At 40.8% G+C, this 14,354-nt stretch overlaps 1 protein-coding gene across 3 annotated transcripts in view; it reads right to left on the bottom strand.

The window, feature by feature from the left end:
* LOC129170385 (mediator of RNA polymerase II transcription subunit 13-like) overlaps nucleotides 1-14,354 on the bottom strand; it is a 102,007-nt gene that overhangs the window by 18,453 nt on the left and 69,200 nt on the right. For all 3 annotated transcript variants that reach the window (XM_054757873.1, XM_054757872.1, XM_054757871.1), the window contains exons 5-9: nucleotides 4,020-4,165; nucleotides 3,536-3,736; nucleotides 568-735; nucleotides 332-488; nucleotides 162-266 (exon numbers count right to left, since the gene is read on the bottom strand). In XM_054757873.1, the coding sequence (XP_054613848.1) occupies nucleotides 162-266; nucleotides 332-488; nucleotides 568-735; nucleotides 3,536-3,736; nucleotides 4,020-4,165 (777 nt within the window). The remainder of the gene's footprint in view (nucleotides 1-161; nucleotides 267-331; nucleotides 489-567; nucleotides 736-3,535; nucleotides 3,737-4,019; nucleotides 4,166-14,354) is intronic.

A 14,354-nucleotide genomic window follows, 5' to 3' on the forward strand; every position in this document is an offset into this window, starting at 1 on the left:
AAGTTTTGAAATTCGAGTACAATAATGTCTCCAATTATCACCTGTTTCTAATTAATGCCGGGTTTTGGTAAATTCATGCTCCGGCTTTAATTAAAGCATTTACGGTACATTCCCCCAAACGGAGTCCTTTTTTTTATCGTTTGAATGCAGCACTGAGGTACCTGGAGCAGCTGCACGGCGCTCTCGCTCCCGCGTCATTGAAGTGCCACGTTGTTACTCCATTTGGTGCTTCCTTCTTAGGCGTCGCGTCAGCCGGCTGCTTTTGTCTGCAAACAGATTCGGCCTGTCAGGTTGGCGTACCTTAGTGGCAAAACAGTCAGATGTCACTTACACATAATGAGGCTGGCTGAGGTAGCACTCCCTCCAGGCCTGATGGACCACCTGACATGTTAGCTTCTTCCCAGAATGCTTTGGGCTGAGGCTGGTGACGCCTATGTTGCTCTCGGGTGTCGGGACGCTGGAGGCTGACGTCACAAATCCACTGTCCGCTAGAAAGATAAGGTGTAATGTCTTGTCATGTGATGTCTTGCTTTGTGCATGCATGAATGGCATGTGTGTGTTTGTTACCCGAGCAAGGCTGCTCCGGTGATGTTGGCGGTGTGAGCGGCACGCTGCAGTGGTTCTGGTTCTCTCTGGCGAGGCACTGAGCTGCAGGAGCAGGTGGAGGAGGCTCCACCGGCAGCTGGCTCTGGGCGATCAACACCAAAGCAGCTGGGTAGGTCATCCTTACTCCACCTACAGAGATGTACAAGGACATGATGACGATGATGATGCAGTTAACTTGACTATTACTGAAGACTGAATTTTGTTGGATCACAAGCATAACCCATCCATAACATGGCACCTGTAAAGTACAACAGGGCTTTTGAAGTGGCGGTCCATGGGATAACGCCGGCTCGGAAATGACATCAGATCGGCCCGCAAATTCAGTTCAAAACTTGGGAACAACCAACAATTTTAGCAGCAGATTGCTAAAGACAGCAGAGCTCCCCTGCCATATAGAGGATCTTTAATGAGTGTTTTTGCTGTAGGTCCTTAAAAACAGTAGAACACTTCTGTTGTATGGAAAATGTTGGACTTTTTTGCAGGGTCTTCAAAAAAGAGCATGGTGCTCAGGTCAAAAAGAGCAGTGATTCTCAACTGGTGGGTCGCGACTCAAAACTGGCTCATGGAACCGTTTTCAGTGGGTTGCGGGTCTTTGCCTGGGCAATAAATTCATCCAACACACAGCTGCAGATATCTGCTGGAGAAGAGCACGCCATAAAGAGAGAGACGGTGCCTCGCCGCTGCAACTCACACTGTGTTGCAAACAGTCCCTTTGAATGTAAGCTCTTTGAGGAGTTTGAATTTAAAGATCGAGACTCTTTGACTTGCATTTTTGCAGTAGCGCTCTAAAAACATTGAAGCGCTCCTCTCACATACAGCATAGGTGTCAAACTCAAGGCCTGGGGGCCAGATGTGGCCCGCGACATCATTTTATGCGGCCCGTGAAAGCCTGGGCATAATTTGTGTCAATAGTGCACTTCACCTTTTTCCTTGTAAATGTTTTAGTTCTTTCATTTTAAACAGAAAAATTGTACTGTGTGCAGTTATTCTAAACTTGAATATTATCTGATCATGCAACAATATAATACTGTACATTCTCACTTCTCATTTCAATGCAAGTTATCCATCAATTTGTTAGTAAAAATATAATAATCAAATGAATGGGCAATTGTGTAATAATAATATGAGGTTATATTCATATTTACAGTATATTCATATACGTCAAACCTGTCTTAGCGGCCACCTGTATAGAACGGCCACCTGCATATAGCGGCCACTGCCAAATCCCCCGCAGAAAATTTGCGTGTTATAGACCCTGTGTATAGCGGTCACCTGTCAAACGCGGCCAGCGGCCACCCATTTTGTATCCCTTGGTCAATATCTGACCGCATATACTGTAGCGGTCAAAATGCCGACTCAAGCAGAAGCTTCATGCACAAAAAAGTTTCGTTTTTTAAGCAATGAAGCCGTCGTGTGTAGACTTTAATTACTGAGTCCTCGCTCAGTCACAATCATTCACAAGATCCACACAAACTGTCAGTTGTTCCACATAAAAAAAGCCGTCTTCTTTGGCGCTTGTTGCAGACAGTGACACCATTTATTTCCTGGTGTGAGACAATGTGCACTGGTCAATACCGTAATGCTCCTTGTTGTGGGGAAGGAGAGACTCACGTCGCCGATGCACTTTAATCGCTTTATTAGCAGCGGTTTATTAACCTAGTAGTTCTTTACAACTTTTATCTGCAGTCCCACAGTGCCCTCTACTGGTCAACATGTAACAGTATAATTATATGTATTTGAAAAGACAACAAGCTTCTAATCACAGACATGTTAATATGTGCGCGCACAAATTCAAAATGGCCGCCAACCTGTCTATAACGGCCACTTTTGCCGTTTCCCTTTAGTGGCCGCTACAGGCAGGTTTGACTGTATATTGAAGGTTACAAGTGACCCAAGAGGGCAGCCATAACTGTGATGTGGCCCTCAATGAAAACGAGTTTGACATCCCTGACATAGAGTATCACCGACAAGTGTTTTTGCAGTAGGTCCTAACAACAGCAGAGCATTCCTGTCATGTCCTGGCCTGTCCACCACAATCCTTATTTGCTTCTACAGATGCACTATCGAAAGTGTCCTTACCGCCTCCATCACTGTTTGGTACGGTAACTGTACAACACGTGATAGGAAGGCACTCCAGCGGGTGATCAAGACCTCACAGAACATTGTTGGGGCAAGACATTTATAAATCTAGAGTCCTACGCAGAACACACAACCTCATCAAGGACAGCACACATCCACAACACTCATTATTCATACTCCTACCGTCAGGCAGACGCTACAGGAGTTTGAAGTCCAGGACCACAAGGCTGGCAAACAGCTTTTACCCACAGGCCATCAGGCTTCTCAACGAAGCACTCACACACGCCGCACGCAACACACGCACACACTCATAGCACTTTATTTATTTATTGATTTGTATTAATGTCTCTTCTGTTGTTGTTGCTTAATTTATTGTTATTTATGTTTCTTCTGTTCTTATTCATTTTCTTGTGTTTTTTTCTTTCTTTCTTTTTTGGGAGAATGAACAGAAAAAGAATTTAATTGCATAGCAGAACCACCAGTTTTACTGTGCATCTGACAATAAAACTCTTCTTTTTCTTGAGGAAAAATACTGTCACACTTCTGATCAAATTTGTAACAAAATGTTGCATGTGAAGTCAGTCCTTATGAGGTTGTTGTTGTTCAAAAGCAGCAGCAAATGTGCTGGAATTATTTCCCCAAAGAAACAGATATTCACTGGAGTTTTAATTGTAATCAGGCCAAAACAGCCCTGAGGGAGCAAACTGATAGACCACCAATGAGCGAAACCCTCTGGAGCTTTTGGCTTCATCTTCCTTATTTTAAAATCCTGTTGTTTCATCCACACTCCCCTTTTGCACTCGGCCTAAAAAGATGGTGTAAGTGAAGATGCTGGTGACGTCAGGCATACCTACAACCACCTCTACTGCCACGTGACAGTTGCGGTCGTAGGCCAGGTTATCTTTTTCCTTCTCTGCACGCCCCTCTTGCCTCCGCAGTACCATGGGGTAGAAGTAACTCCACTCCTCCATCAGCTTGCGTGCTGCCGGGTCACTCATTTTGTAGGCCTGACCTGTCAGAGTACCGCTCAGGCCGTACGGGCTCAGGATCACTGCAAACAAATACGTTGGATTGGATTAGGTACACCTGCACAAAAGTAGCCTTTATGGGGCAAGAGTAAATAAATGAAATAATTATTTTTTAAAGATCTTGCAATGTTAGCAAAAAATAAACACTTGTTCAGATCCACATCAATATTATAAACATGTCAAAAAATGTATTAGTAATGTATTAGTAGTTTTTACATGATCTTAATAATTGAGTGACCGAGCATTCTTACGTTTGTAAAGGCAGAAGATGTACCTAATATTCCGCTGGACTGCTTAATGTGTTACCTTGTATCGGTGCAGCAGAGGTCTGTGCAAGGCGGACGTGCTGCTCCGTGATGTGGTACGCAGGCTGGTGCTGGGCGATCTCCACGCTGGTGCAAACATTGCTCTCGCCGTGGAGGAAGAAGGAGAAGGAACATGATAGGTGCTCACTGAGGACACATAAGACAGAATACAATCATGAGACCAAAGGCAAGGAAAAGCACAGAAAGGTAATAATGAATATATAAATACTAGCAAAATACTATGGGTGGAAGGGTACAGGAACTCTGACTAGTTCCTTGTGTTTTCCCTGCCTTGTTCCTCGTGTGAGTATCTGCTACTATGAATCTTTGTTTCCGAGAACGTTTTCCAGCAGGAAAATGCTTTGACAAGAGGTGATGTGTACGCACACATTTTGTCAGTACAATACTGTATATTGTTTGCCTGATATTGTTTCTTAATGTGTAAAACTGAATTAAGAATGCGTTCAATGACTAAGAGAGGCATATTCTAGGAGTTAAAGTATAAAGTATAACACTTTTTAGGGTTTTCTATGGGTGCGGGAGGCCTTGGAGCTAACTCCCCCATGAGTCGCTGGGAGCTACGACTCCTACTCGATATATTCCTTTTGATCAATCATTGTGTACACATTTGTGTGCACCTTTTGTTTTTAAAACTAGTAATCTGTATTTCATTGCCAGTCTCTGGGGTCCAACATTGTGCTATGCCATACTGTAAAATGACGACTAATTGCGCAATCAATGAAGTCTAAATGAACCTATTATTTAAACCCAGAAGTACGACATGACTGTTTCCCTCTTCAAAATTCTGCAAACTTGTGGGCCATCCAACCTGAGCCATCCGCCATCGTCATCACAAAGCCTGCTTATTGCAGGTATGAATCTTCATTTGCTTAATGACTGATTGTTCTTGCTGCATGTTTACAAATGTCCGCTTTATTACTCAGCCTCACACAGTCCATCATGCGTATTGTTTCTTTTCTAATCACGCAGGGGTAATCATTTGGGCTTTATTGCAATCTACATAGCAGTGGGCGGCCTGGACATCATTAAGCACCACCAAGGAGTTCTATGATGTATATTTTTAATCTATAAAGCTCCTTATCACCGTGGTTATATACATCAAGATGACAATAAAGTCAGCAGGTAGTGTGATCTACGCGTGATTACCCTGCTGCCCATGCAATATTTCCTTTGCCCTCAAGGCACTGGACCTCCATTTGAGCAGTAATGGGTCATCAAATTCAATTAAAAAAAAGAGCTAGTTCTGCCTTCATGGGCCAAAGCTGAAGGCATGGTGTGGTGAGATCTAGCCTCTAGATGGTGCTGCACGCGGCTGCAGAGACAAGGCCAATACCAGTGGATTTCTGGGCTCTAGAAACAAATATTACAAATATATCATCAAGACAAACATTCCACCTGCAGGCAGCACATGCATTCCATGCGTATTCATTGCAAGGCACCATTAAAAAAATGCTTTCAGTGGTACTGCCCTCCAACCTTGTCCTCAGTGCATTATTAGACCATACCCAGAGCTTAAAATAGCAGCAAGAGGGGAAGCAGATGCACGTCAGGAGTAAAAGTTCTGCTAACCGTTCTGCATGTATTGTGCATTGTATCAGACACCACAACCACACATGGCCTCGAAATGGCTATTTTAAATCTATCAGCAAAATACTGTATAGTGGTACACTCTAAAGCATTGAAAGGTTAATAGTGAAAAAACGTACGATATATGAAGCATATCCTGTAGGCCATTCTATCCATATGATGTAGTCAATCTGTATTGGAGACATCTGGAAAAATAACCAGAACTAAAAATGTACACTATCTGAGATGCACAGTTTTGAAATACGGTTCCTCTCCCCAAAATGGATCATAACTGAAAGTGTTGGCTGAAAAAGTCATTTTATGTATTTATTTATTTATTTCAGTGGTTTTTTTGTATCTTTTTATATAATAGATTTTACTATAATTTCTAATATTCATACATTATATTTTTATTATATATATACACTGTGTACTACACTGTGCACTGTTTTCTGCTTTCTGATTGGCTGTAGACAATTGTCAATCGATTTCCTTCGTGCAGGACTGCCTGTTCCTTGTTGTATGATCGTTAGCAGCTAGTGATCATACAGCAGGAAACAGGCACGCTGAATGAAGGCAGAAGTTACGCGGCTGTAGGGCGCCTGGAATACTGTAAATGAATCTTCGGTTCATGGAGGACGACGAGGAGGGTTATGTTTTCAAAGACGACAAAAAGGCTACAGCCTAACGGCCCCAGGGCAAGCCACAATGAGAGGAGTGAAATATGCGTGGGTCACTTAATTTCTTGTGTCCAATCTCCAACGAAATCTGAACTTTGAGAGGAGAAATGTGATAACATGTTAATGCCTGTCTGAGAAGAATGTATAAAGTGTATGATGCAGGGTTTGACAGCCTTAAAACATACATAATAATAGTACAAATATAGTTGGATACTTTGCAGATTTCACTTATTTCGGGCTATTTTGGGAACCTATCCGCCGCGATAAACAAGGCAACAGTGTATTTGCAAAGTACACTCTCATAAAGTATGATTAAATATTGTTCCAAAAATGTGAAAAAACTTAAATTAATCTTTATTTGAATACGTACTGTGTTGATATTGTGTTGATTTTTTTTGTCAATTCAATCAAAATATAAATTAGAATTGATCTGATACCGTTCATGGGGTAGCATGCGGGTCAGACACCTCTCATTGACAGTACTGTTGTTTCATACCGTATGTGTTAGCGAGACATTTAACATTCAAGAACATTTCTCTCAGTCTCAGTATGATGCAGTGCATCTCCACTGCCAACTATAATCACAATTGCCCCCAACATAAACAAGAAAAGAAATCTACAATTAGAACTGAGCATGATTATCTTTGTAATGGCAGACTTTTGGATACTGCTCCTGTAATTTGGTGGTCACTGAGTGTACAATAATTGTACCAACCAAAATTGAATGTGCGGTAATTATGACGTCGCCGCTGTCACAGCAATAACAAAAGCCCAATTAAGTGCAACATGAGCTACAACATGAGCAAGAAGAGCAGACTGATGCTGCTCGTCCTTTAGGAAAGGGCATTTTCCTGCACTGTAAGCGGGTGCGAGCATGTGGACACACAATGCTTCCTGCGTCCTCTGGGACTGATGTGCGTGTGTGTGCAAACAGTAGTAAACAACATGTGTAGATGGGGAAAGGTACTCAGAAATGAAGCGGAGTGATCTTCACAGCTGGAAGCTGAGGAGGAGGAGGAGGGGCGGGTAGAATAAATAGACAGAAAGAAGGCCTTCATTTAAAAACAGAGAAACACAATCCCTTGGTGGTTGAAAAATTAAGCAAATGCACAAGATGAAGAGCAAAAGGCTGCGAGGCAAAGGAGGAGGAGGAAGGGAGCGACGAGGAAAAGAAACATACAGTCTGAAATATAGAGTGAAAGCAAAGCTGGCCTGGGAGAAAGTGCTGCGAGTGAATAATTCAGTGACACGCACACATTGCTTCGCACATATCAATGAAATCAGAGTTTTAACGAGCGGCTGCTGAGCACTACCTGATAGGAGATGATGTCAAACAGGAGATGCCTTTACAAAGATAGAAATTGGATCTATCGGTGTGTTTATTATTGTGGTTGCAGTGGTGAGACTTGTCACAATAACAAATTGAGCTGGATGATAATTGTCACACAAATTATTGGCGATAAACGATATTATTGTCAACATTATTTTGATAGCATTTTGTCATGAATGTAATGACAATACATGGCATAGTAATAATGCGAGTACACCGTATCAAAAGCAACTTCTCGAGTTTCTCGAGTTTCTAACATTGTAATTGGAATGTCGAGCTTTTAAATTAAATAAAAAATGAAATTAAACAAACGAACAAACAAACAAAGTAATAAAAAAAGACAGAAAAAACGCAATGAACATAAAATGGACTCTCACTATCTTTTAGCAAAAGTTGCATTTAAATAAAAATCCTAATAAATCACAATATTTCAGATTTTGAATCAGTGTCACTTTTGTTATTGTCTGGATATTGACAAAAAAACAGATAAATAACCCGGAAATATTCTGAAGACGTCAGCTCATTTGCATATGCAGTACACGTCCTTATACGCTGTTTGTGTGTAATTTTGTCAAAGTTTCGTCAAAGTAAAGTACACGTTTTGGATACAGCAAAATGCGTGTGGTGCACCATGAGGTGTTATACTTTGAGAATCAGCTGGAACAAGTTCTACCATTTTGTATTATTTCCTTAATTGTCTTTATCACAAACTTTTGCATGTCACAAAATAACGATGCGCAAACGGGCTGAAATTGACATCAGATCGTGTTTTATACACAATAGGCACGAAGAAAGTATTGGATCGTGGAGCACACGACACACACAGCTAGCGAATGCAGCCCCGCCCCTAGTCATTGAGACAAAGAGACTGTGAGTGACAGGAGGGTTCATTCACTCCGTTCGTTCCGCTATAGAACCAACGCACCCTGGTGTTGGGACAGATGCACAGTGCCCAGAGTGAACTGTCTTGTCATCCAGTCTGTTTGGTAGATAGAGAGGAGGAAAACCAACATGCATTCACGTCAATTTATCGAGGCAGGCATTTATCATCTTTTTATTACATTTATTAGTTACGGTTTTTATTTATAGCGTGATTAATTGACCATGACAGGCCTAGCAGATGTGTAGAAATGTATTGCATCATACTAAAAGCTGCTGGTTACCTTAATTGGCTGCGTTCACATTTTTAAAATGATACTTGGTGCGCACCTGGGTCGCTTAGCATTCACAATGGATGAAGGAAGGACTTGATTGGACCGCTTTCGTGACATATCGTGACGTAACTCAAATATTCTACACCAAAATGTCATCTTCTGGGTGGAAAACACAGGTTATTTTCATATTCTGCTATATTTACCGGCTTAGAGTTCACCAAAAGCTTCTAAAATATACTTTTAAAGAGAAGCTTTCATAACACATTACGTGGCATAACTGATATATTCCAAAACAAAACGCCGTCCACTGGATTGAATGCGTAGGTTATTTTTAGATTCTGCGATATCCTACCAGCTTAGATTTCATAAAAAGCTTCTAAAACCTACTTTTAAAGGGCAGCTTTTGTGACAATTGCTCAAATATTCCAAACCAAAACGGCATCCACTAGGTTGAATTCGTAGGTTATTTGTGTATTCTGCTATATTTACCTGCTTAGATTTCATAAAAAGCTTCTAAAACATACTTTTAAAGTGCGCCGGGGCCACACACACAGGGAGAGAGCAGAGGAGAGCAGCGACAGCACTTACAAAGCTTTCTCTCTTACATATTTGTAATTTCTGCATGCTTTTTGCCGCCATTTTAACTCTGGTCCATGTAGCATTTACATTTGAGCTCAAGCGGACCGAATCACACTGGAGTTCACTTGCAAGCGGGCTCATCTCTAAAGCGGTCACTGTCCCTCAGATGCATTTATGGTTAATAACACAATATCAAATACGCATACTTGCCTCCTGCTTGTGCCAACATTTTGTTATTAAGATTAATGTATTATGCACTTAAATATATAGAAAAATTACACAAAGCGTCTCGCAATGTTAGCACAATTAACAAAAAAAAATCTCGCAAGCTTGCCAAAATGACAACCAATGTTGGCAAATCTACACAAAAAACTGTCTCGCAATGTTGGGCTCAGCAGGCACGGATTAAAACTATTCATGCATGTGTTCTTTTGCTGTGCAGTCTTTGGTGCCATGACAAAAATAGATGTGTTAACACGAACCACACCGAACTCCGCACCGCTGCATCTTTTTTTTAAGTTTTTGGTGCAGACCACAGTACCAAACCACAGCCCAAAAGCTGCTGGTTACCTTATTAATACAGACCAAAACAACATATTGTACATTCATACCTCTCTGGCAGCAAAAGAGAGGCAGAATTCCCTTTGATGCATCTAATTAACTGTACCTAATAAAGCGTCCATGGAGAGTATCTGTGCTTGATGGCCCGTGTGCACGAAAAGACATCCTAACCACCATGCAATAAATATGCAAATACGCTTTGTTTTGAAGGTGAGAAACAGACAAGTATACAGTTTTAAGTGACATGTACGTGAGCGCTGCAACCGACGAGGAGCTGGTTTTACATGACAAGTCAGACAGCGGGGGTCCCAGCGAGGGTCCGACACGCTTCATGTACGCGTCACATTTGCACATACTGTTGTTGGAACATCGGGAGACACTCTTTTGTAAAAGCAGAAGGAAGACAAAAAAACTGTATGATAAAAAGATTGAGGAAGCGTCTGTTTGCACTCCCAGTGTAAACCTACAGTACTTCTGTTGTACTAAAACGATGAGCTGAGACGATTTCTGCAGGTTGGAAGGTGACCACAGTATGTCCCACCTGAAAAATTGCCATCTTATACAGGTAAATAAACAAACAAAAAAATACATCAGGAGGTTGCCTCCAGCCACAGCTGATAATGCCATTCTTTTTTGACACGTCTTTTGTCGACCATGCATCATGTAACCATGGGACGCTCAGCAGTTAACTGAATTGAGCTGTTGATTGGAGCATTCTTGGTAAGAACCATAAAGGAATGATAGATATGAGTACAAACTTGCCAAGCTGAGTAATTAATTCTAACGTAACTCATCTGCTACTAGACGCTTACTCTGCTGCGTCGCCGCCTCGACTGATCTATTTGTTTTTTCTCTGCCTCTTGCTTGGGTTTACCTGCTCATATAAAGAATTATATGAGACATCTGTGGGACATCGAGTCGTTTGTGTTCTACCTCCCGAGGGAGAAGCCCGGTACACATGCAGCAATACAAACATTTTATTTTCATCGTAGAGCGGCAATAAAAGAGCGTGTTTAAAGGAGAACGCTTCAAGGTAAATAGTGCTCTTAAGCAAACATGAGGGCTGTCAGTGACATTTTTAATTGTTAAATGGTGTCAGTCTGATAGTGGATGATTCTCATATGTCTCTCATGATGAGTGGAGGCACATTTACGTTGACGTTTACAGGGATAGACAAATGAATCAATGATTGACTGTTACAGTGGATTTGTAGGCATTCATATTTCCTGTCATTTTCACTGTTTTACTGGTAAATACTCAAACAATAAATGACAACTGTCCTAGCTTCTGGAAGACCTCATTGGTGGCATCATATACATTATAACTCCAATACCGTCTGAATTGAACAGTTATAATCAATGCTAAGAGTTGAAGCAAATATTGGTGAGCTACTCAACTGATCAGACGGTGAGCTGCTGGTAGTTCACGAGTTACCTGTTAAGATCCCATGATAACGTCACTATCTTAAAGCCGAACACACTACGTATTTGTTAAACAACTTAGACGCACAACTAGTGTTTTGAAGACAAGGCATAATTATTGTAATAGTGACAAAAGAGCAAGGTTGTTAAGTGACACTGTCACATGAACGTGACAGTCACTGTAGCTTCCTTTTGGGACAAAAACGAGCTCCGAACGAACCGCTTGCTTGTTTGTTTTCAAGATAAAATGCCACCGTAGTAAAAAAAAAAAAAAAAAGTCACATTTGGAGTCCATGAACCAAAGACTAGGCGGATAAGTATAGTTACCTAACTGCTGCCAGAGAGACAGTGGAGCCAGGCAAAATGTATAAACAATGATGGCAGAATAGTCAAACTTCAATGTGAGTCAAACAGGAGCGATCACACACGCTGGCATCGATAGGCTTAGACTGTGACAAGCTGTCCTCAACTGACCGTACATTTCACACACTATTTTTCATTCTCACGGTAATAAGGGACATCCCTTGTCAACTCAATACGGGGCGCGTACTTTTATCTGGTCGCACATGCGCGAGCAGATGAAAAATTCTCTCGTGATGTATCATATTTTATTCGCAAATTGTGACAATTTAGTCGCAGTCTGGGGCCCTGGTGTAGGCCTTTCACGATGATCAATAAATCAATTAACTGCACAATAAATAAAAACAAACCCGATAATTTTGCCGGCCTCGATAAATTCACATGTGCATTCGTGTTTGTAGGTGCTAGTGAGTGTGCAGTGCTGCGACTGGGTGTCGTGAGGAATAACAAGCGACAATACCAGCGACAGTGCAGTTACTTCAAGGGTCGTGACACACACACTACAGTGATTTGAAACCGTAGTCATGTGAAAATATACTGCAGCCATACTGAATAAACAGAGGAAACAGTGTTGAATACTTTCTTCGTGCATTTTGTGTATAACACACGATTTAATGTCAATTTCAGCCCATGTGTGCATCGTCATTCCGTGACATGAAAAAGTTTGTGACCAAGACAATTAAATAAATAATACAAACGGTGGAACTAAGATTTCAGTTGCCCTGACTCCCCGAGTATACCACCTTATTGTCCACCAAACGCATTTTGCTGCATCCAAAACACGTACTTTGACCAAACTCTGACAAAATGTTACACCTCAATCAACGTAAACAGCGTATTCCACACAATGTTAATTTATTCCATTTAAAAGCTCTTAAGACCGCAATTAAACTGTTAAATACTTTTGAGAAATTCAAGTTTATCGCTTTTGATACGGTGCACTCATATTATTATGCCATATATTATCATTACAATAATGAAAAAATGGTCTTAAAATACAGTTAACAGTAATAACTGTACAATAACGGACAATAATATCGTTTATCGGCAATAATTTGTAGGACAATTACCGTCCAGCAAAATCTGTTACCGTGACAGGCCTAAAGGAGTCTCAATACTTTTGACTAGGAAATTGTACATTGCAAATTTGAAATTTTCAGAGGTGTGAATTTATTTAAATGCATTTTGAATTTTCTTTGTTTTTGTTTTGTGACATTTATTCCAAGCAGCCTCAGTGGTGTTAAATGAGCAGCCATCAGAAGTCACGGACTTCAAAGCGTTTAAGTAGTGGTTAACACTTGTGTGACATTTCTAAAAATTGAAATGATGCTTAAATGACCTAATTACCTAAAGTTTTTATGATGGCAACAGGAACTGATCTGACAAGAAAATACATGAATTATGGATATGAAAATATTAACTTTTTTGTTTGTTTCTGTTAGAGGATGAAGAATATGAAACATCTTGACTTTGAAGTATTAAGAATGAAGTGCCACTTTAGGATACATTTTCCTTCATATCAATATGATGTATATTATACAATGCAACAACTTGTAATGTCCTATTAACATTGTCGTACTCTTGACTAAACAAGATCATCACTTTTGCACGATGTAAGTTTTTAGTTTGTTTAAAAATATGAAACTACAGTACTATATTGGCATTGTGTTAACAATGACACTTGCCATTGCACGCTTTGTACATTTGACACAGCAACCACTCTTCAGGTACAGTGATACAGCAAGACTATCAAACTGGGGGCTAAGGACCCCCACGGGTCCATGAGCCATACGTTGGGGGCTCGTAATTTGATTTTATTTTTTTGCAATAAATTCATGAAGATATGGCGTATGGTTGATGAAGTGAACAACCACTAAGCCAGTAAAACAAACATTCTGAGCCGATAACGCTCACTTACGCTTGGGTTAGTGGAAAATAAAAACCGCTGGCATTACTGTGACGCAACAGGTCAATCGCTCACTTGGCTCGGGACACACTAAGCGCACAACTCCTGAAGTCCATCCACTTCATCAAGGGATGCAAAGGCCAAAGCAGCTAAGATGAGAAAATATGAGGAGAGTTATATGGAGTTTGGTTTTATTGAGAAGAATAACAGAAGGCCAAAATGTGTTATGTGTCTTCAGGTGCTTGCAAATGAATCCATGGAGCCAAGGCTTAATTAACACTGCTACAATGTTCACTTTAATACGAGGCAGTAAGTAATAATAAGATTCTTATCATGATGTTCCAGTTGAACCAATGAACTAGTTTTAAAACAAAGTGGGGGATATTTGGACTGTGGTTACTGTGCATTTTCTGTAAGATTAGTTAGCAGAAAATTTGTCAATTTTTATGAAACTGGTCTGAAGTAATTAGTTTGAAATGTTTGAAAAATATGTCCTGCGATTGGCTGGCGACCAGTCCAGGGTGTACCCCGCCTGTCGCCCGAAGTCAGCTGAGATAGGCTCCAGCATCCCCCCGCGACCCTAAGGAGGAGAAGCGGCGTAGAAAATGGCTGGATGGATGGATGTTTGAAATATAATTATTTTCTATGTCATTTGGTACAAATGGCAGAATTATTATTTTTTTCAATCGTCCACAGTCCCAAAAAGTTTAACAACCAGAAAAAAGCATTTCCACGTACGGATCAGTCGTTTTGATATC

This window comes from Dunckerocampus dactyliophorus, chromosome 17, assembly GCF_027744805.1.
Source record: "Dunckerocampus dactyliophorus isolate RoL2022-P2 chromosome 17, RoL_Ddac_1.1, whole genome shotgun sequence".
Lineage (NCBI taxonomy): Eukaryota > Metazoa > Chordata > Actinopteri > Syngnathiformes > Syngnathidae > Dunckerocampus > Dunckerocampus dactyliophorus.